General features: G+C 41.2%; 2 protein-coding genes across 3 annotated transcripts; one reads left to right on the top strand and one right to left on the bottom strand.

Annotated features, from left to right (window-relative positions):
• Positions 1-867: 867 nt before the first annotated feature.
• Positions 868-5,281, top strand: cln5 (CLN5 intracellular trafficking protein). The gene is made up of 4 exons (XM_038302378.1): positions 868-1,058; positions 2,215-2,389; positions 2,638-2,863; positions 3,945-5,281. Exons 1-4 carry the CDS (start codon positions 955-957, stop codon positions 4,430-4,432), a joined length of 993 nt encoding a protein of 330 aa, XP_038158306.1. The 5' UTR covers positions 868-954; the 3' UTR covers positions 4,433-5,281.
• Positions 5,282-11,679: 6,398 nt separating this feature from the next.
• On the bottom strand, positions 11,680-19,505 carry fbxl3a (F-box and leucine-rich repeat protein 3a). Of its 2 annotated transcripts, none has more exons than XM_038302376.1 (5): positions 19,236-19,505; positions 17,654-18,020; positions 17,447-17,569; positions 16,425-16,596; positions 11,680-14,184 (listed from the first exon to the last, which is right to left on the bottom strand). In XM_038302376.1, exons 2-5 carry the CDS (start codon positions 18,017-18,019, stop codon positions 13,544-13,546), a joined length of 1,302 nt encoding a protein of 433 aa, XP_038158304.1. In that variant the 5' UTR covers position 18,020; positions 19,236-19,505; the 3' UTR covers positions 11,680-13,543. The 2 variants fall into 2 exon arrangements, with proteins under 2 accessions (XP_038158304.1, XP_038158303.1); XM_038302375.1 differs by having other exon boundaries at positions 17,654-18,022; positions 19,241-19,504.
• Positions 19,506-21,450: the final 1,945 nt, after the last annotated feature.

Here is a 21,450-nt window from a genome sequence, read left to right as displayed (position 1 = left end):
TGTTAATTAGGTGACAAAGTAGTAGAAAATTAGTTAAAATGGCCAATCCCACCAAAACTTAAAGAAGCAACAACAAAAAAATTATGAATAGTTGTTACCTAATAGCAGAAACTCTTAAGAAAAGATTTGAATTTGACGTTGCAGCCCATGTTTTCCTGCTGTGAACTATTGAACATCTCTTGTATTCATGCAGTCACGGTCACATTTGGCAGAACCTACATATTTGATTGAGTACTAAAATAAAAAATATAAAACCTCTTGATAAAAATCAAATATTATTTATACAAAAATGTCATTGCTGAGGAAATATCTGACATGGTCAATACGATCATTATTATTCATGTATGTAAATGGAAAAATCAAAACCCTTTCCGTGATTAATCGACAAACTCAAAATCTGTATCCTTCCTTAATTCTGTCAGCTGACAGTTATGGAGAAATACAAAAAAAATGTAGAGAAATGTCACAATGTCTGGTGTTTTGACTCAAAAAAATGCAAAAGTTAACATGATGCAAAGAATTGTTTCATTGCTGAAGTGGGTCTCTCTCTGCTTATTGTTAAATTTAAATTCTCAAATTCATATTTAATATGTTTTTGTAATTTTGAAGATTGGGTTGATATGCTTCTACTGGTTTACTGTAAATGCCTTTACATTTATTGGGTTTGCTTCCCTTGCCTTGCTAAAGTTGATTTGATTTCCTGTATATAATTATTTGATGTCTGTTTTTTGTAAGAATAAAAAGTTGGGGTTCACATTTGAACATTTATTTAGTGTTCTGATGAATAAAGCTTTAAAAAATTTGGTGAGAAAGTTTGTTTTCCTCTATTTCCGGGTCTGTAACGTCACGTCAACAAACCCACGTGACCTCGTGAAGCGGAAGTAATCAGAAAGAGGAGGAATCATGCGAAAACGATCAGCGTAACTTGTCGAAGTTGATCCGTCCTTCTGCGCCATGTCCCACAGGGAGGCCCGGGTGTGTTTGAGGCTGCTGCTTTTCCTCCATGTCGCTTCTCAGTGTGGGACAGACGGACTGCAGCGGTGGCCTGTTCCCTACAGGTATGCAGACTGACAGATCACAATCACCGGATCATCCTGCTGTCAGTCATATGACTGCGGCCAGAATCGCTTCTTTGTTTTGCATTCACTTAAACCGGCTATGGAGGAGCCAAAATTAAGGAACAGAATAACAAAAAAGTAATAGTTATAATGGTTTTGTATGACTTTTAACTAATCAAAATCTTAAACTTTCATTTCATTTTATTAGATCACACCATAGTCATGAGTTAGAATGGCCTAGTCAAAGTCCATACTTTATTATATCTGAGGATCTGTGTTGAAGTCTGGAGTTAACTCTGGTTTATTTGGAATAATCTGCTTGTAGGGATTTTTGGTATTGCTTCGATATCAAGTAAATACAGGGTTATTAACGATTATACAGGCAGTTTTTTATATATTTAAGCTTTTTGTTTACCTTTTGGTGATTTAGGGATTTTTTAATTGCAATTGCAACATGGATGTTAAACAATACAAAGCTTCAAAGAAATGTCAAACAAAACCTTAAAACAATCAAAACAAAAAGTAGCACACCTATACATGTTGCTTGTTTAAACTTCAGCAAAGGGCTGTGACTCAGACAGGGAGACTTTAGGGAATCCTTTGCTGTAGCAGGAGAGAAAAATAAGGATTGATCTTTTTCCACTAGTGTCGTTTAAATCAGTTTCAGCTTCATCATAATCAGCTGTTCTAAAGCAGGGAAACCCTGAAACCTGAGGGACGGCGGCCCTCGAGGACCGACTTGGGGATGCCTGAATTAGAGCTTTCAGTGATGCTGAATGTAAATACACGCCCCCACCTTACAGATTTTTATGTATATACATTTTTTAATTAATTGCTACTTTTTGCTTTAGTTTATTACAAATGAACGCCAGTTAAATAAATTGGTTGTAATGTAAAAAAAAACACCCTTCAAAAAACAGGTTAGATGCAACTCATTAATGTTGAGCTGACTTTTCTTTAAGCAGGATAAATAAGATGCATGTAGAAAGCCAACTTTTACATTATTGGTCTCTGATCATACATAAATACATATCTGAAACAAATCTAATTTTATTTGAAGTTTGCATATCGTTCTGGGAACAATAGCAGATGCTAAACTACTGGATCAATGAATCCAAAGGAACCTGATCTCAATCTTCCATCCTGTCTCTATCAGGCGCTTTGACCGCCGACCTCCAGCTGACTCCTACTGTGAAGCTCTCTACCCTTTCTGCCCCACCGGAGACCGTGATGGACGGTTTCCCTACATCAGAGACAGTGACGTCGTCTCCGTTTACAGGCTGCAGACACCTGTGTGGGAATTCAAATATGGAGATGTGCTGGGCAAGTTTGTGAGTAACACCCTCTTACCGTTTCAAAAATGACTCTTTAGAGTTCAGGCTTTGATTAAACATCATAATTAGATAGAAAGACTATTTGTAGTTTACTTTTATACTCTGCAAAGGGCAAAATGATCAGATCAGCCACGACAGAAACCAAAGGGCGTCTGTTGGACTTTATTAATAGAAACACAGCTGCACAGCATTCCCACATCCTCTCTATAGCGAACCAAGCCAATGTTTCATGATTTTGCACGCAGCACATCATGCACGATGCCATCGGCTTCAGCAGTCTGGAGACTGGAGCCAACTACACCATGGAGTGGTACGAGCTCTTCCAGCTGGGCAACTGCACCTTCCCTCACCTGAGGCCAGACATGTCTGCACCCTTCTGGTGCAACCAGGGGGCCGCCTGCATCTTCGAAGGCATCGATGACCTACACTGGTCGCAGAACGGCACGTTGGAGAAAATTGGAGAAGTGACAGGTGAGAAATCTCTCCACATCTTTATTAGTGGAGAGATCTGCAAGCTGCAGATACAGCTTCCATTAAAGGTATAGTGGGGATTGTTCTTTTTCCGGGTGGATCATCAAAATAACTGGTCGTCCTAATTGTCAATCATTCTGGTGATATTTTTATGGTATGCCAGCTCAGTCATTTAAATGCCGTCCTACATGCTCATCCCCATTTTCAATTACCAGTGGTGACATAGTGGAGAAATTGCAACTCTTCTTTTGGAAAGTGAGCTCGTATGAGCAATGTAAACAGCAACTTTTAAACAGAGCGTCAGGAGGAGAAATGGGCTTGTGCATGCTCTCTGACGAGTTTAATAGGCGTTCCCTCTCGGGAGCAGGTACAGGGTTGTGCATAGGGCTGGGTAAAAAAATCGATTTCATTGACTTTGAATCGATTAATTTGCATTTTTGCAAAATCGATGTCTAGGGAATGAGATCGATTAGTTTTATAGTGACGCGCGTGAGCAGGAAAGATGCACTCAAGATTAGTTCAAGCCAAACAGCTGCAAATATAGCCAATAGGTTGATTAAAGACATTAAAATGCTTAACACACTTATTAACGCTTTTCACAAACAAGTTTGCACAGTTGAGACAGTTTTGTTCACATCTCACGTTTAAACTGTCCGATTTACAAATTTGCACTTTGTGTTTAATATGACAGGAAAAAATTAAATACATGAGTATTTTGATACACACCTGAATCACTTTCATTGTTTTAAAAACAGATCGAATCGAAATTAATCGATTTAGCACCGTATGAATCAAAATCTAATCAATTCAGGACTTTGGCTAAAATACCCAGCCCTAGTTGAGCTTGTGCATACCTTTAACTTAGAATAAATGTAGAGAGAAAAAAGTGTTTGCTCTTACAGATTGCTTCTTCTATTGCTTTATTTTATCTCTCTTAGTGAGGTTTTGATGGCATTAGTCCCTTTACATAATCCCTCTGATAAATATAAAACTTTAAAGTTGGAATAGTCTTTCATAGCTCTGTAACATAAATTAAATGTTATCAGCAATTGTTTTTCTTAAACCCTCATTTTTACTGCAGGAAGTCAGTTCAACGCAATGGCCCAGTGGGTGCAGGACGACAACAACACTGGGATCTACTACGAGACTTGGACGGTCCGTTCAGACCCCGGCCCAAACGCAACGGTTTGGTTCGAGTCGTATGACTGCTCCCAGTTCGTCCACCGCACATACAGGAAGCTGACCGAGCTGGGAGCCAAACTGTCCAGCCGCTCACAGACCAACTACACCAAGATCTACCTGTACAGCGGCGAGCCCACCTACCTGGGCAACGACAGCGCCATATTTGGGCAGCCCGCTCTAAAAAACCTTGCAGCGGACATTCGGCGGTTTTACCACGCATTCAGACCGCACCAGTCTATCTTCGAGCTGGCTTTCAGTCTGCTGGAGGCTTATCACGATGTAGTGTTGGACAAGAGCTTCTACCTTTACTATAACTTTGAGTACTGGCACCTCCCAATGAAACCTCCATATGTGCAGATCACATATGAGGAGGTCCCACTGCCTTAGCAACCAGCTTCCTGGATACTTGGAAATGTTTTTATTTCAAGTACAACTTGTTTATTTTAATGCTGAGCTGGTTTGTTGTTTGGGTGGATGATCCTTATCTGACCACTAGGTGGAGACACTGTTCAAGACAGAGCAACTACTTTTCTGGAGATCCAAAAGCTGTGGGCCTTCCCTCAGATGTTGTAAAAAAAAATCTAACTTGAATTAAACTTGACCTCATATACAGCAGTGTTTACAATTAAAGGCACACCCAGTAAAAACGATCAAAAAGCCTTAAATTAAATCTGATATTAGAGAAACACATTTACCAAGTCACGGCTTTAGAAAAGTATATGAATATTGTTATGGGCATCTAAATAATCGTAGGGTTGGTCAAAATATCTATGAAGTTTTAATTCCTAACTGAGATATAAATATTGCACAATGAAGAAACCAATTTCCTCTGTAACGGGCTTCCAAATGTGAAAGACAAAGGAACATTATTCAACAAACGAATGCACTGAAGCTCGAAATTATAAACAGCTCCCAGCAGTTCAAAGAGATGTTTTCATTTGTAATAAATCCTTTCCTTCAACTGGACACATACATACATATATATATATATATGTCCATGGTTGTTTTTTTTATTATTAAAGTTCCAACTAACTTAAAGGTGAACTTTTTCAACATGTTTGCCTTTTTTCACTATAGGAATGTTCATAATTTTAGAGGATGCTGTATTAAGTGAGTGATCCTGTTGAGAGCACATCTTAATCAGCTGGTTAGATGCAACCCATTTTTATTTTTTTTTTACAATTTGTGAAATAATATCTTTGATAATGAACTTGATTAAAAAAAACATATACCTAACGATGGCTGATGTGTTTTCTATTAAAATGCCCCTGTGGTGAAGGGGAAGAAGGCCCACTGGTGGAGAACGAGTCCCCACGTGAGCACGAAGACCAAGTCCTCACCACACCAGACAGAACAGAGCCAATCGCAGAGACCAAGAAACCCACCAGAAAGAACAAGATCAAGTGGCCAAAGTCTAGTGAAGCAGAGGCATGGCGTGCACTGGACGCAGACCTGATCAAGACCCTACAGGAGTCACTGCAAGGAGGGGCAGAGGCCAAGCTGAATCGGATTGGGGACATCATATACCAGACCTGCAAGGACAGGTTTGGAGAGATCGTTTCCAGACAGAGGTCCATCCAAAGAGAGAAGGGAAGGAGAGAGAAGGAAATCCTCCAGCTGGTACAAAGGCGTCGCCAACTCCGGAAAAGCTGGAGAAAGGCCACTCTTGTGGAGAAAGAAGGACTGAAAGCCCTATGGGAAGAGGTCAGGAAAAGACTAGCCTTGCTTCGCAGAGCTGAGCGCATCCGAAAACGCAGCAAGCGGAAGCAGAAAGAGAGAGCCAGCTTCTTCAAGGATCCCTTCAAGCATGCCAGACAGCTGCTGGAGGAAAAGAAGACTGGCAAGCTTGAAACTACCAGGGAGCAATTGGAACAGCATGTCAGAAAGCAGTACAGCGATCCACAAAGGAATGTCCCCTTAGGAACACCAGGATATTTACCGCAGCCTGCACAACCAACTGTTGAGTTTAACACCATGCCTCCCAAGCTCAGTGAGGTTAGGCAAGTTGTGGAGAAAGCGAGGTCTTCTTCTGCACCAGGCCCCAATGGTGTCCCCTACAAGCTCTATAAGAACTGCCCTAAGGTACTAGAGCTGCTATGGTACCTAATGAGAACTGCCTGGAAAAAACAACTCATTCCAGCCGAGTGGCAAAGAGCAGTAGCGGTTTTCATTCCCAAGGAAACAAACTCCAAGGACATAGGGCAGTTCCGTAACATCGCCCTTCTAAACGTAGAGGGAAAGATCTTTTTCTCGGTGCTAGCCAGAAGGATGACGACCTACCTGCTCCAGAACAAATACATCGACACCAACTGTCAGAAGGCAGGGGTGCCAGGGTTCCCAGGATGTGTGGAGCACTCCACAATGATCTGGGACCAGATCCAGAGGGCTAAGCGCGACAAGACTGACCTGCATGTCGTCTGGCTTGACCTGGCCAATGCATATGGATCTGTCCCACACCAGCTGATCATCTACGCCATGGAGTTCTTCCACATGCCTGCTTGCATCAGAAGCATGGTAAAAAGCTATTTTAACAACCTGCAAATGTGCTTCTCTGCCCTGGACTTCACTACTGGATGGCAGCGGCTTGAAGTCGGAATAGCGATGGGGTGTGCCATTTCACCTACACTGTTTGTAGCAGCGTTTGAAATAATCCTCATCGGTGCAAGGCAGATGGCAGGAGGAATAAAACTGCCAACTGGCCAGAGGCTCCCCCCGCTAAGGAGCTACATGGACGACGTCACCACCCTCCTTCAGACAGCACCATGTACAGCAAGACTGCTGAGGAGGATTGATGACCTGATGTAATGGGCAAGGATGAAGATCAAGCCCTCCAAGTCCCGTAGCCTGTCACTCAGGAGAGGTGTCCGGAACGACAACACCACCTTTGTCGTCGGGGGAGAGAAGATCCCACTCCTTGCAGAGCAGCCCATCAAAAGCCTTGGGAGGCAGTACACTGCCGAGCTTTCTGACAAGCAAATGGGGAAAACCGTTATGAAGCAGCTCTCTGATGGCTTGAAGAGAATTGACCAAAGCCAACTACCGGGCAAATACAAGGTCTGGTGTTACCAATTTACACTCTACCAGAGACTGCTGTGGCCCCTGAAAATGAGTGAGATCCCCTCATCAACCGTGAGTAGGATGGATGGGAAAGCCAATTCATTTATCCGAAAGTGGTTGGGGCTGCCACGGTGCCTCTCTGAAGCCGGCCTATTTGGGAGGAACATGCTCCAGCTACCCCTAAGATCGCTACAGCTGGGCTACATGCAAGAAAAGACCAGGTTGGTGCTCGAGCTACGGGAGTCCACAGATGAGCTGGTTAGGAATGCTAACGCCAGGGTCCTGACTGGCCGCAAGTGGAACGCCCAGACCGAGGTCGACCAAGCGGTAAGCCGGCTGCAGCACAAGGAGATTGTAGGCAGGGTGCAGGTAGGAAGAGCAGGCCTAGGATGGGGAGAAGCACCACGCTTCTGGTCCAAGGCCCACCACAAGGAAAGAAAGGAAATGGTGGTGGCGGAGGTGATGAGGATGGAGGAAGACCGCTATAAGATCAAGGCTGTGTCTCAGGGACGGCAGGGAAGCTGGACAACCTGGGAGGGAATCTCAACCAGGAACATAAGTTGGTCAGACTTGTGGAAGATCCCACAGGCAAGACTTAGCTTCCTTATCCGCTCAACATATGACACACTTCCCTGTCCTCGGAACCTTCATCAGTGGTTCGGAAACGAGGAATGTTGTGCACTTTGCAATGCTCCCAACGCAAGCCTCCAGCACATCTTGTCAGGCTGCAAAGTGGCCCTCTCACAGGGCCGCTATAGATGGCGCCACGACCAGGTCTTGAGAAAGCTAGCCGAAGTGCTGGAGGAGCGCAGAAAGGGTAGTAGAACACCATCGCCAACAGAGGACCCCACCATCTTTGTCGCGGAAGGAGGAATCAGAAGCTTCAAGCAAAGAGAAACCTCAAGGCCCTTCACTACTGGCCAGGAGTGGAGCATGGAGGTTGACCTGGACAGGAAGCTTCAGTTTCCCACAGAAATCACCACCACATCTCTCCGACCAGACATTGTGGCGTGGTCCATAAAGGCAAGAGCGGTAGCCCTCATTGAGCTCACTGTGCCAATGGAGGAAGGGATCGAAGCTGCCTTTGAGCGAAAAAAGGCCAAGTATTCAGAGCTGGCTGCGGAGTGCCGGGAGGCGGGCTGGAAGACTACCATCTACCCAGTAGAGGTCGGATGCCGAGGCTTCACAGGGTTGTCGACCATACGCCTTCTGAAAGACGTGGGAGTCACGGGAGGAAGGCTGAGGAAGGCAACAAAGGAACTGGCTGAGGAGGCGGAGAAAGGGAGCTTTTGGCTCTGGCTGAGGAGGAAGGACAGAACCTGGGGGAATAACACCTAACCCCCAGATAACAGTTGCAGGGAATAACATCTTTCAGCTGCAGGGGGTGACAGGGAGACGTCCCTGTCACTGCCCCGCCACCAGGAGACGTTCCAGGATTAAAGGGGCGAAACGTTGGTGAATGGTGGTTCCTGGCTGATGACCCTGCAGCTGACCCATGGGCACCGGAGGAGGTGCGACAGGCAGAAATGCCAAGCAGGATTTAACACCCTCCTGTATTATCCTGGTGAAAAGATGAAGTCATACCGAAATAAAAAGAAACAGAGACAAATTTATGGAAGAGTGGCAATAAAAGAAAAATATTGCTAAAACGTAATCTATCTCAAGTCTTGTTGTCCGAAGAACAAAGCAGATGAAGGTCATTGTGACGGTTCAGCCTGGAGGCTGATATTTTTGGCTGATGTCTTTGCCGATTCACCATTGCAATCAGCAGCCATGCATTGAGATCGCTTAGAGTGTTGTTCCTTTCTCTATTTGGTATCCATTGTTAGTGTTTTGTTTGATTTGTTAATGTCTCTTTTCTTTAAATTGAGACTTGTGTAACCAACATCAGCTTTTAATGTTGACATGTTGAGACCAATAATTACCTTAGCATACATGCAAAGAACTAACATCATCCAGAACAGGTCAACCTCACGATGAAACATGGTGGTGGCTGTATCATGCAGTGGTACTGCAGGGGCATAGAAGCTGCTCAGAGCTGATGGATTAATGAACAAAGCATGATTATGAGTGAAGTCCCCGTTCGTAAAGTCTGTGGCAGGACTTTAAAATGGAGGATTGCAGACACCACCCAACCTGACTGAACTTTAGTTATTCTATTAAAATATATTTTTTTAATAATTGGTCTCTAAATCTTAAAAAAAAAAAAAAAAAAGCTCAAAATGTGTGAATACTTTTGTAATGGACATCTCAATACCTGTTATAAAGCATTTTGAATTCTCTTTTAAAATTTCATGCCTTAAAAAAAAATCTACATGTTAAACTTGTAGCTGAAAGTCGTTTTGGAGACATGTTGGTTTTGTTAAAGCGTATTTATTCTCCATTTAAGAATTGAATGGTGCTGTAGAAAAAAAAAAAGACAAGAGCAACAAGCGCATTCATAATTTATTTTATTTTTGGATAAGAGCACATGTCCTAAACAATACCTTTTAAACTAAAAACAAGTGAACCAGTAAAGCAAAGTAGACAAACTATTTTTTTCCATAACCACTTGTCTGTACAGAAGCTGAAACAAAAACAACATAAAAAGGTAGTTTATTTTTCATAAAGGAGTACTTTCTAACCAAAAAAGGAGCTTCTAAACTATTTCTGATGGTCAGTATAAAAAAAAGTTGGATAAATAATTTTCCCTCCAAACGTGATATTTTCTCAGGTCCCATGAAAACACCAACAACCAAATGGTCTGATTTTTGTATTTGAAGAAGCAAAATCACGGCACGAAAGAATCAAGCATTATGTTTCCGTATCGTTAACATGAACACAGAGGACACAATTAGATACTTCAGAGAGGCTCAATAAAACCAACACAGTCTCATAATAACGAGGTGTGTCCACCTCCTGAAATGTCTATTTTAGTCTGCAGAAAAATACACTTTGAATTAAAAAAAAAAGTAAAACAGTGAAAAATGATTGTCTAAGATCAATAAGATTAGTTCAAATTAGTCCGTCACCATAGAAACAGCTGCTCTAACAGGATGTTTCTGATCCCAAAGGTTTAATATGTTGTCACTGCACTACTTCCTTCACCATTGGCTGATCTCACTTTGATTTAACACATATGCTGTCATTTGAAATCACTTATAATAACACATAAACTGTTTCTATGAGAGATCCAGACTTTCAATAATGAAGGTGGAATTTATACATTTCCTTAAAAGTTATTGGAAAACCTGGAGCAATGAGGATGACAGGAACAAAATAATGGTACTATGGTCATTTATTTTACTTTTAAATTATTTTTAAGATAGTTGATCAGATCTGGTGTACAAAGAAAAAGGGGAGATAGATTCAGCAGATATCTTAAACAAAGACGTGATCAAATTGGAAAAATGTGCCGCTGTAGACCTGAGGACCGCCTGCATGACGAGGACCCAGAGTAGAAAGAAAAACAAGGGTCTCGCTAGTTTACGGCGTTTCGAATTCAACTCTAACTCACAAAATAAATTCTAATAATTCAATAATTACAAAGCACAAGTTCTCAAAGGTCTAAAATCTGAAAAATAAAATAAGGTGACCTTTATTCAAACTATGGTCTTTGAAAAGGCAAAAAGCAGCTGGTTGAACGAACACTGAACCCTGACTGGGTGAAATAAAGAAATAAGTACATTTCTATTGAAACTGATCAAACACACAGCGTTTTATATACAGGTGGATTTGACTTCCTTCTTAAAGGAAAAAAAAGTAATTAGTTTCACTCATCTGAATTGCCACATCTCTTCTAACTGTAAGTGGTGAATGTGTTGGACAGCAGAGGAGTTATTAATGCAGAATAACTCTCCTGCTCCTGTTTGTTGCTATGAAAAGACTAGAAAGGTGACTGGTAGCTAAAAATGACAGGATTTAGAGCTTTAGCAGGCAAACTGCAGAAGATACAACAGAAACCAATAAAAGGAGATATATCCAATAAATGCACCTGAGAGACAAAAGGTTTGACTTCTGCGTTCCCAGGGTGCATTTAGAGCCAACAGCTGCAGAGTCGGATATATTGATGATTACAAAGCAGTGATTACACACACCAGCGGCATTTATTTACACAGTGGCCTTTAAAAGGAATCATACATCTTCAACGTGTTCACACTTTGTCCAACTACATTAATTACTTTGAAACCAAATTAAAAATCTAAAAAATAATTTCTCCTAAATAAATCTGTGTGCACTATAAACCACTTAATTAGTAAATTGAATCTTCCTTTATGTGATTTAACCTGAATATAAATCCAGATGTTCTGTGAAGGTCTCAGAGGTTTGTCTGAAAACACACAAAAAAATGCTTCATTAAAACTGATGCCAAGATGATTGTGGTAACTTTGGAGGAGATGCAGATGGGAGAACTGGCTGACATGAGAGCTGCATTGATCCACAAATTTGGCCTTTATGAAAGGCAAGAAGAAAGCCATCAGAAGTTCCTAACCATGTCAGGAACACAGCAAGTGCAGGAGATGCAGTGGCAGCATCATGCTGTGTGGAAAGCTTCTTCAGCAAGAATATGGAAGCTGCTCAAAGTTTGTTTCTGTTTCTTTTTCCCCAGGAAAAACATGTTATAGATTCCAACTATTCAATACATACAGCCACTAACCAATCCAGAAAAAAGGACAATGGTGCGTTAGAATGGCCTAGTCAAAGTCCAGATTTAAAATCACTTAGAAATCTGTGTCAAAACTTTAAAAAATGATCTCCCTATATGCTTTACATCTGACCTAATGATCTAGAGCTATTAAGGTAATAAAAAAAAAATAAAAATAAAAAAAGAAATCTGCAACAAAATTTGGCTTTAAAGCAGAAATGTCAAACTCAAGTCTTCCAGCATCGCTGTGTCCTGCAACGAGATACCCTCCCTGGTCCAACACACCAGAATCTAATGGCTTAATTATCTCTTCTGTTGAGGCTCGGTCCGTCCGAGTCCTGAAAAGAAGCCAACTCTTTGATCCAGGTGTGTTAAAGCAGAGGCACATCCAAAAACTGCAGGACATCAACGCTCTAAAGGATCGATTTAGGGAGGCTGAACATAAATGCACACCACACTTTTCAGCTTTCCAAGGACAAATCTGCATAAAATTTTTCCCCATTAATTTCTCACCTGTATCCTTGTAACAATTATTATGCAAATCGATTCATTTGTCGATTGGTTTTTATTAATCGATAAATAATCAGATAGCAAAAGGTTCCTTAAAGAAGACGTTTTCATGAAATTAAACCAGGTGAAACTTAAAAACATTCCACATGGGGAGATCTGGATAGAGCATATTGACAGACGGAAAAGCTTTTTTTTTTCACCTTAAATGCAAAATCTTTATATTTGTTTTACAATTATGTTATAATTGCAGCTGAAGGGTTGGTTAATCTCTCACCTAAATTCACATCTTACAGTCTCTAAACTCCAGTTAACGATTAATCTATTACTAAATTAGTCAACGATTATTACAATAATCAATTAATCGCGATTAATCCATTTGTTTGTGTCGATCTGCCTCTGTGAAATACCTTTAGGTTTGAAGATGTAGAAGGACAAAATGTGGAGACGTTCCAGGGGTATGCACGTCTTTTGCAAGGCACTGTTAACTGATTGCTTTCCTTCTTTGATCATAGTTTATTCATCAAAACATTCGGCGTCTGGGATCAGACTGATCAGGGCGCCGGCACCATATAAAACTTCATAAGAAAATCTGCATTATTTGGCCGTACAGACTTGATCCGCATCAGCTGTCATTTGGATTTTATGTAAGGTGCGTAGAAAAATCTCTCACTGTACAAAAAAAAAAAAAGATATTCTTTTACAGAGAGAAAGAAAATGTCTTAAATATACAGAGCATTTGATGTACAAACAGAAAGACGATTCAGTTACGTTACTGCAACACTGTACACCTTCACGGCACAAATATCTACTATATGTACAAGTTACTTTCTGCCAACGTCGGACATTTTGGAAAAAAAAGTTTAAGATCCTTGAATGATTTAAAACAGGTAAAAAAAAAAAAAAAAAAAAAAAAAAAAAAAAAAAGAGCTTTTAGCAACCAGCTGCTTGTCTGGAACATAAAAAAATCCCTGTCAGCAACATTTGAAAGAACTAAAACCCCCTTCTGCTGCTTCCTCCACTTACCTAAGTTTGCATTAACTTGGAAACCTCTAAAGCCGTTTTGGTTACAGCGGGTAGAATGTAGGCCAAGTGGTACGAGTAACGATGTGCAGCTAACCTGATTTCCTGCAAATTGTTCCACATGTTAAAGCATTTCTGCACCAGTGCTTACATATTTACACAGAGCCACACCTTTCCTGATGCAGAGCAGAAAAAAACAAAAAAAATAAAATTGCTTGTCTTGTTCGTCAGGTAGGCACCTAACAGGTCACTACTGCTCAGACTTGGAGGCGGAGCTCCAACCCCTCCTACCAGGTGGGCATCATGTCCGGGAACCAGACCCGGCCCAGATGTTTGGACACCTCCCAGTGAATCTCGTCCAGGGAGTATTTATGATCCGGGATCAGCACCTCCTCCATGATGGACAGCTGGGACAGCCTCCTGCCGCACATTCTTACAAACTCCACGAAGGCGCTGCAGGACACCTCGCACTCCCCGAGGCCGATGGCCGACAGCTGAGTGCAGTGCTTGGCGATGCGGATCAGCTCCTCGTCGAGGGGCCGCAAGCCGTTGGCGCACACCACCAGCTCCACCAGGCGGGGGCAGTGGAGGCCGACGCGGCCCAGGACCTCCTTGCTGACTGAGCGGCCGAAGTAGAGATGCGTGACGGGGATCTCGTCGTTAAAGAAGGGGCCGAACTCGTCCTCGTAGAGGAAAAAGTACATGACCAGGTTGAATTTGGGCGAGTGGCGAACCATGGCGTCCCAGCTGCTCTTCCTGATGGTGTGGAAGTGCTGGCCCGGGTTCTCGCTCACCACGTCGATGCGAAGGTGCTCCAGGTGGACGTGTTTCTCTGAGGAGAGGGCGAGCAGGAGTTCGTCGCTCAGGAGGTGGTAGTTGAGGGCCAGCTCTCTCAGCCCGTGACACTGGTCCGCCACACACAGGATCCCTGAAAGGAGAGACGAGTCACTATTTTCAAATCGCACCTTTCAGCCCTGCTTTTATTCATTTTTTTTTGTTTGGAACAGAACTGTTCATCATATTTGTCTGGAAATCTGCAGTTGAATCAACAGGGACTGCCTATGCTGCACATCAGAAACCGTTCCAGGAAAATGTGTGTCACAGCGAGAAACCGCAGAACAGTCCTTTCATAACCAACGCCACAGTGGGAGCTCACAATAGAGAGGAAAGCACAGGCTCCAAATAACACAATACGAATTAATACAAATAAACTCTTTTAGATATGAATAACAAACACCCACACACACAAACAAAAATATATATATGACAAAATCTTAACTAGAACTGAAAATATTAATCAGATTATTCTTCATTGATCGATTATTGAAATAATCAGCAACTGCTTTAGTAATCGATTCATTAACTGGATGATAGAGACTCTAAATCATGTCTTTAAATGACAGAGCAACCCACTTAGAGCAGTAATTATACTAGGGTTGTCAAAAGTATCGATACTCAAAAAAGTATCGATACTGAAATGTTGTATCCGGATACAATACTCATTTTCAAAAGTATCGAGTACCAGTCACACCTAAACAGTCATTCATCTAAAGTGCAGAACAGAGGAAAATGCACTTTCTGAACACTGTGATTGAATAATTCTACGCACTTTTCAGTTTCAGACTTTTTTTGTAACAGGTGCAGCTGCTGAGAATTATTTTTGTTTCTTAACCGGTTTGGCTAGTGTCATTGTTATGTGTGCAAAGCATAGCCAAGTAAGGAAAACTTCATTTTAATTTTGTAAGTTTTTTATCAAGCTTGCTAAATACTGTGCACAGCAAACAACCTCAAAATGTTGTTCTTATTGTTTATTGTATTTATTTATTGTATTTTAATTATTAGTCAAAATATTTCTGTTGAAATTTTATCCTTGTGGTATCGAAAATGGTATCGAGTATCGAATATTTTCCTTAGTATCGGTATCGAGTTGAAAAGTTTTGTATCGTGACAACCCTAAATTATACCAAAACTGGAAAAATATAAACAAAGCTTTTGCATTTAAAATAAAAAAAAAACATTTTCTTCTTTCACATTTGCTCTATCCAGAACTCCTGAAGTGGAAAAGCTTTAGTTTCACCTGATTTAATTCTGTAAAAGATCTTTTTCAAGGATCCTTTTGCTATCAGATTATTAATCAATTAACTGAAAAAATAATCAAATGATTAATCAATTAGCAAAATTATCTTTAGTTACAGCCCTAATCTTAACCCTTCAAAGTCAGTATATTAAAACGTTTAAGTCACATTATGACCATAAACCTTAGTGACTCTTAATAGGGGCTGCACAGTGGTGCAGTGGGTAGCACTGTTACCTTGAGGCAAGAAGGTTTTAGGTTCTATTCCCGGCCCGGTGCATTTCTGCATGGCGTGTGCATGCTCTCCCTGTGCATGCAGGGGTTCTTTCCAGTTACTCCGGCTTCCTCCCACAGTCCGAAATCATGACTGTTAGGCTAATTGGCTACTTTAAATTCTCCTTAGGTATGAGTGTGTGTGTGTGAATGGTTGTGTGTCATTTTGTGTCTCTCTATTGCCCTGCAACAGGCAGTCAACCTGTCCAGGATGTACCCTGCCTCTCGCCTGTAGACTCTGCTTAAGAGTCACCACTCTGATGGAGGCTGACCCTTTCATCCACATGTCGCTGCAGCCCCTGGCAGGTTTTCTTACTGTATTGCTCTGTGTTTTGTGCCAATATACTCTGATGAGCTAAAGAAAGTAATCCCCACAGCATTATGGTGTCAATACCATGTTTTATCATTGAGGATGATTTGCAGGATCAGTTTGGTTCAACTAAAACCCCTTTTTTCCTGTTCCACATATGGAACAGAGGTGTGTATCTCTGCAGCTCCTCCAGAGTTAATGTCAGCCATCTGTCTAAACGCGTTATCAGTAAAACTTTTTGTGAAAACAACCAGGACAACTGTTCGCACTAGATTTTATTGCAGTGCATAGCAAAGTAAAGGAACCTGAAAGCAAGCTATACTCAACAGATTTTAATTTGTAAAAATAAGGCAAAGATTTAACAATTTATTAAGAGTCTATTATCCACACACATTCACTAGTTTTTTTTTTCTAGTCTTATGCAGCCCAAATAAATTCATAAAATCTTGCGGTTGGGGCGTTAAAAAGGTGAAAAGTAAAAGGTGTTGGATATTTCTCATTGACCGTTTACCTGCGGGGGAAACATGAGGGCAGCTGCTCATCTTCAGCAGCTTTAAGGTGTCACTGTTGTTTGCCACCAGCACCTTCAGGGACGGATCGTCCACCGGCGTGTCGTCGATCTTCAGCGAGGACAGAGATTTGGAGTTGACGAACACCACGGTCAGAGCCGAGATGAAGTGAGACTGAGGAGACGGAAACATCAGCTCTTAGGACGCCATACTGAGTGACGGCTTTACCGCTGAATAATTAGGTCATCATATCAGTAATGACTGTAAATCCTTTAAAAATACACAGATTAGAGAAATAAATGAAGACGGGCAAAGGCAGAGATCACATAATCAACCATATGAGTGTGTTTTTGATTTAAATTGAGATTAAAAGCTGAAAACACACAATTATAGGTTTAACACAATTCTAAAAATACATATAATTATTTAGAAGCTAATATAAAGGTCAGTGTAGCGAGCAATATAGCTCTTAGGCTACGTTCACACTGCAGGCCTTGATGCTCAATTCCGGTTTTTTTGCGAAATCTGTTTTTTTCGTGTTGCTGTTCATATTTTCAAATATATGCGACTTGTATGTGATCTCCTGTGTGAACTGCATTCATACAATGGGCAAACGGGCAAAAAAAATCGGATTTGGGTCACTTTAGGCTGCAGTGTGAACGTAGCCTTAGTGAGCCCATGAAGCTTCAGGCTTCCACAGAGTTAACATTAAAGGATTTTTCCCTGAACACATGTGACCATTTTACAAGGATTGAAAAAGGAGATCTCTGTGCACCAAGGAACACTAAACAATAACATCATGTTCCGTTTCGAGGCCAAATGAATGAAGTCTGACCTTGTCCGTGACTGAGACAGATACCACTTCTCAACCTTATCTGTAGATGGTAACAAAAACTAACTTGTTGGCAACAAAGTAAGAGAATTAAATGCATCAAAACTTCAAAATGTGTTAGCCTAAAACAGCGACGCTCCTTGTTGTTTGTTTGACTTTGCAAAGGAGAGTTCTTGCAAGCTCTGGTTATACCTTTGGAACCTCCATGAAACTGGGTCTGGCTGTAGAGATGAGCCCCAAGGTCTTGAGTGAACAATTCACCAACTGTGACAGAATGTCACAAGCTGCCTCCGCAGACTCTGTGCTACTGTCCACCTGATGAGTACAAACAAAACACTTCCACTGAGAAAAAAAACGGCAGAGTCCACAAGGATGTAGCTTTTGTTGTTTTTTTCTTACCTTGAAGCTGACGTACTGGAGGTGGTTGGAGTGTCTCTTAATAATCTGCTTGATGAGGTCGGGGTGTGTGGCTTTAAGGTACGAGCTGGCTGGCTGATTGAGCTCGAACTCGAAGCACCTCCACAGCTCTGGCATGTGGAAAGCCTCGTTCCAGCCGCGGCACACCTGCGAGGCGTAAGCCCGGTCCAGCAGGGGGAGATACTGGAAAATATGCAGCAGGATCTCCTGAGGCAGCAGCGTCCAGTCGCAGTCTGAAGAATCGCAGTCTGCCACGGGCTCCTCCTCCTCCTCCGTACGCACCTTTTTGCAAACCTCGGGTGGGCTTTCACCGCTACTCGCCTCCTCTCCTCCTTTCATCCGTTTCATCCTGAAACAAACATGCGTGGCTTTTTAATTATGAAAAAATCAGACCTAAGATGGAAAGAGAATTATGCTTCCTCATATAAGCAAAAACAACAAAAAAATCTCTGCTCTAAAACCTTGTAGCTCCATCTAATATCTTACATCTTTCTAAGAGGTGTTAAGTTCTATGGCAGAATTGAGCTCTAAATTAGAAATTATAAAAAAAAAAATACAAACAGAAGTGGGAGAGGTTTGTTCTTCTATGAAAGCCAATCGAATCCACCATCTATACAGAATGAAAGTGTCTGGTTTCGCCTCTAAAGGTAAGCTGAAATGTAAACTCAACAAAAAGCCCTGTCCCTCCTTGTATCATCCAGTTTTAGGTTATGTCTCTGAGTGCAACAACAGACTGTTTTGAGATGCTTAGTTTCCAAGGTTTTCCTGAAACCTTGAAAAAAAAAAAGTGCAGCACTGCCTCAGAGCTGAGGGCTCATATATCACAAGAGCCTATATATGGTCTTCCGATTTGGAAAACATTGGACTATTATCACTATGATAGGATGAATATAATCAATCTAAGCAAAAGCATCAACAAAGTGAGTTTCTTTGAGTTTTATTTCCACTGTGCAGCTAGTTAGATACAGAACAGACAGGAATTGCACAGCTAAATTAAAGAAGAATTCATTTACCAACATTTAAATCCTTTTGTTTACCTTTTGTAAATATAAGTATAGAATTAAGATTGCTATGAGTGTGGGTTGTTCAGTTGGAGTAAATTAGTGCATTTCCAGCTTTCTTTTTTTTTTTTAGTACAAAACAAACCACAGAAAACATGCAAACATTTCTCTCTGATTGCTGAAATCACAACGTGACCATGACAATGTGACGTCAGGTGTCCCACTGGAAAACGTGAGAAACGTGACGATTATTAATATAACTGCAAATAAGATCCAAAACCTCACATACAGGTTGGAATTAGTGGCAAATAAAGAAGTAAACTTTTAAGCTTTTCCGCATCGAGTGAGCCATCTTCTTTAAATCACAACAGCAATGAATGTAACTTAATGCTAACTTTACGTCATCTTGTATATAATCTGCTAAAAGCTGTTTTTTTTTTTTTTTTTTTTTTTTTTTGGCTAAAAGCAACATGCTCTTTCATGTAAGCATCCTGTCTGTCGCTGATACCAACTCGATTATGTGATATTTACTAGTTAAGCTTTTCGGCGGAGCATCATCTTACCTTGTTGTTTACTCACACAGCTAGCTCAGTAGCTGGAAGAAGGGAATCTGAAAGCTAACTTTACTCTTCAACCGGGCCCCACGAAGAAAAAGCTCATCGGAACCAGCCAGGTCATTCGCATCGGAACCCACTAACCGAGGACTGAAAATAAGAAGCTGCCAGCTCCGCTCCGCTGACCCAGTTCCTCCTCCTGGACTGAAATGGCGAAGTGTTTTGACAGCGGCGGGGCTCCACGGCAAACGTAATGCGAAATGGCTGTTGGCAAAGATCGCGTAAACTCGCGAGATCACACACACTTCAAAAAACAAAAACAAAACATAAATCATCTTTCTCTGCATAAAGATATTATTTTAAGTACATTTCTTTATAGTTATGGCCGCCGAGCATTGATATATATATATATAGATATATATGTATATATATATATACATATATATCTATATATATACACACATATCTATTTATATACATATATATACACACATATATATATACACTCACTGGCCACTTTATTAGGTACACCTGTCCAACTGCTTGTTAACACTTAATTTCTAAGCAGCTAATCACATGGCGGCAACTCAGTGCATTTAGGCATGTAGGCATGGTCAAGACAATCTCCTGCAGTTCAAACCGAGCATCAGTATGGGGAAGAAAGGTGATTTGAGTGACTTTGAACGTGGCATGATTGTTGGTGCCAGAAGGGCTGGTCTGAGTATTTCAGAAACTGCTGATCTACTGGGATTTTCATGCACAACCATCTCTAGGGTTTACAGAGAATGGTCTGAAAAAGAAAAAACATCCAGTGAGCGGCACTTCTGTGGGCGGAAATGCCTTGTTGATGCCAGAGGTCAGAGGAGAATGGCCAGACTGATTCGAGCTGATAGAAGGGCAACAGTGACTCAAATAACCACCCGTTACAACCAAGGTGGGCAGAAGAGCATCTCTGAACGCACAGTACGTCGAACTCTGTGGCAGATGGGCTAGAGCAGCAGAAGACCACACCGGGTGCCACTCCTTTCAGCTAAGAACAGGAAACTGAGGCTACAATTTGCACAAGCTCATCGAAATTGGACAATAGAAGATTGGAAAAACGTTGCCTGGTCTGATGAGTCTCGATTTCTGCTGCGACATTCGGATGGTAGGGTCACAATTTGGCGTCTACAACATGAAAGCATGGATCCATCCTGCCTTGTATCAACGGTTCAGGCTGGAGGTGGTGGTGTCATGGTGTGGGGAATATTTTCTTGGCACTCTTTGGGCCCCTTGGTACCAATTGAGCATTGTTGCAACGCCACAGCATACCTGAGTATTGTTGCTGACCATGTCCATCCCTTTATGACCACAAGTACCCAAATTCTGATGGCTACCTTCAGCAGGATAAAATTCGCCATGTCATAAAGCTGGAATCATCTCAGACTGGTTTCTTGAACATGACAATGAGTTCACTGTACTCAAATGGCCTCCACAGTCACCAGATCTCAATCCAATAGAGCATCTTTGGGATGTGGTGGAACGGGAGATTCGCATCATGGATGTGCAGCCGACAAATCTGCGGCAACTGTGTGATGCCATCATGTCAATATGGACCAAACTCCCTGAGGAATGCTTCCAGCACCTTGTTGAATCTATGCCACGAAGAATTGAGGCAGTTCTGAAGGCAAAAGGGGGTCAAACCCGTTACTAGCATGGGGTACCTAATAAAGTGGCCGGTGAGTGTATATACACACATATATATCTATATACACACACATATATATATATATATATACACACATATATATATACACATATATATATTTATATACATATATATATATATATATATATATACATATACACACACACATATATACACATATACACATACATACAAATATACACATACATACAAATATACACATATACATACAAATATACATACATATATAGATATATTAATTGAAGATTATATTTATGAATTTTTTGTTTGCAAACCACTTATATGGTTTGTTCAAACGTTAAGACAGTCTTTTTGACGTTTAATCACAATTTTGAGACTTTAAATTGTTCTTATACTTAGACAACTCTTGTCATGTTGTATACAAATAGTATATACAAAACTTAATTTCGTTTTGTACTGCTTTCAGAACTTTTCTATTCCATAAAGTGCAGCAGTGATCAAATGTTAACAGTTTGGGAATAAAAAAAAAAAAACATGGTGCAAAAACGCATTGAT

Source organism: Cyprinodon tularosa, unplaced genomic scaffold, assembly GCF_016077235.1.
Source record: "Cyprinodon tularosa strain WSP-4 unplaced genomic scaffold, ASM1607723v1 ctg49, whole genome shotgun sequence".
In the NCBI taxonomy this organism is placed as follows: Eukaryota; Metazoa; Chordata; class Actinopteri; order Cyprinodontiformes; family Cyprinodontidae; genus Cyprinodon; species Cyprinodon tularosa.
Note: the sequence above shows the minus strand (reverse complement) of the source record. Positions and strands in the feature narration are given on the sequence as shown.

Coding starts and splice junctions, on each gene's coding strand:
- cln5 (XM_038302378.1), top strand. CDS start 955: ATGTCCCACAGGGAGGCCCGGGTGTGTTTGAGGCTGCTGCTTTTCCTC. Junction 2,390..2,637: donor GAGATGTGCTGGGCAAGTTT/GTGAGTAACACC, acceptor TTTTGCACGCAG/CACATCATGCACGATGCCAT. Junction 2,864..3,944: donor GAAAATTGGAGAAGTGACAG/GTGAGAAATCTC, acceptor TTTTTACTGCAG/GAAGTCAGTTCAACGCAATG.
- fbxl3a (XM_038302376.1), bottom strand. CDS start 18,019: ATGAAACGGATGAAAGGAGGAGAGGAGGCGAGTAGCGGTGAAAGCCCA. Junction 16,597..17,446: donor GTTTCATGGAGGTTCCAAAG/GTATAACCAGAG, acceptor CCGTCTCCTCAG/TCTCACTTCATCTCGGCTCT. Junction 14,185..16,424: donor CCCTCATGTTTCCCCCGCAG/GTAAACGGTCAA, acceptor CTCTCCTTTCAG/GGATCCTGTGTGTGGCGGAC.